The sequence below is a fragment of the Opisthorchis viverrini genome, assembly GCF_000715545.1.
Source record: "Opisthorchis viverrini unplaced genomic scaffold opera_v5_371, whole genome shotgun sequence".
Classification (NCBI taxonomy): Eukaryota; Metazoa; Platyhelminthes; class Trematoda; order Opisthorchiida; family Opisthorchiidae; genus Opisthorchis; species Opisthorchis viverrini.
Window position 1 is genome coordinate 294,439 of NW_008752020.1, and position 1,123 is coordinate 295,561.

The window sequence follows — 1,123 nt, forward strand, 5'->3', positions numbered from 1 at the left end:
GAGCTGAGTTAATCCTTGGCGTTTTGAGATGCATGACCATGTTCAGGTCTTGTATGCATGTCTACAGATATCGTTCGACTGTAGCACCCTTTCGGTGCCTAACTGCCATGCCACCCGAAGGTTGCACGAGGGCTGGGATACTGTCAGTTTGCTCAAGCCTAGACAGGGGAAGTCGAGAGGGACAAGGGTCGGGTTCGAACGACGGACCTTCTGATTAGTAAATTCGCGCTATAACCACTTGGGTTGTCTCGCCCCTACAGATATACCATATATAGATTTTATGGGAGTGTAAGGTCTCGGCGAGCATCGCTTGCTTGTCAGTTTGACATGGAGTACGGGCGTTGAAACGTTGAAATGACCTCGTGGATTTAGCAAGGTGATATTTTGTTTAGTGTCAACGGGTAACAGATAGCAATAATCAAATGACCTGGCAACGTTTGCTTGCGTGGTTAGAGACACCGGTGGACAGATTGTGCGGTCCAATGATACTACCCGGTTGCCTTGGCCGAGGGAGATGGTTTTATCAAGATACCAACCTTGAGCTTTTGGCACAAAAGTCCGACCCACAAAGCAATGAAAGGATGCAGGGTTTTGTTCGGCGACCCTATCCCTAGCCTTTGACCCAAACGTGACCTGGGAGGCAGCAGCCAGCGGGGTTTTCATCGGGGAGCCGGCGACCCAACAGTTTGACGTGTTCGGCTGCAGGGGGCTGGTCAAGCCCGAAGGCGCAGGGTTTGGGAGGGAGTGAGGGAGATACGCAGTGAATGCGATAGTGCCGGCGCATGATCCCCATTGGTTTAGTGATATAGCCATATATGTCAGGGTTACGAACTACTGGTTTGTCCCGTCTCTGAATCCCCATCCCGGGAGGCGACAATTACCAACGCCCCTAAGTGGCATGACAAGAACTCTCACGATCCTCTGACAGCACAGTTCAGCTTATTAGCTATGAACCATATACATAGGGTACGTTGGTTGAAGCTGCTACAGTTGTGATAACCGGGAAAAGGGGGAGCCTGGAATATACCGAAGCATCGGAGGTGATGGCATGATCGGTCAGTTCGTGAAACTTGGAAGTTGCGCACTGAATGCAATCGCTTCCGTGCAGGAGCGTCACTGGCTG

The 1,123-nt window shown here is 51.2% G+C and overlaps 1 protein-coding gene across 1 annotated transcript in view; it reads right to left on the reverse strand.

Moving 5' to 3' along the window:
* T265_10396 (hypothetical protein) overlaps positions 1-813 on the reverse strand; it is a gene marked incomplete at both ends in the record, with an annotated part of 8,562 nt that extends 7,749 nt beyond the window's left edge. The window contains 2 exons of the mRNA XM_009176760.1: positions 104-210; positions 537-813. Coding sequence (XP_009175024.1) covers positions 104-210; positions 537-813 — 384 coding nt within the window. The remainder of the gene's footprint in view (positions 1-103; positions 211-536) is intronic.
* Between the last annotated feature and the right edge of the window lie 310 nt (positions 814-1,123).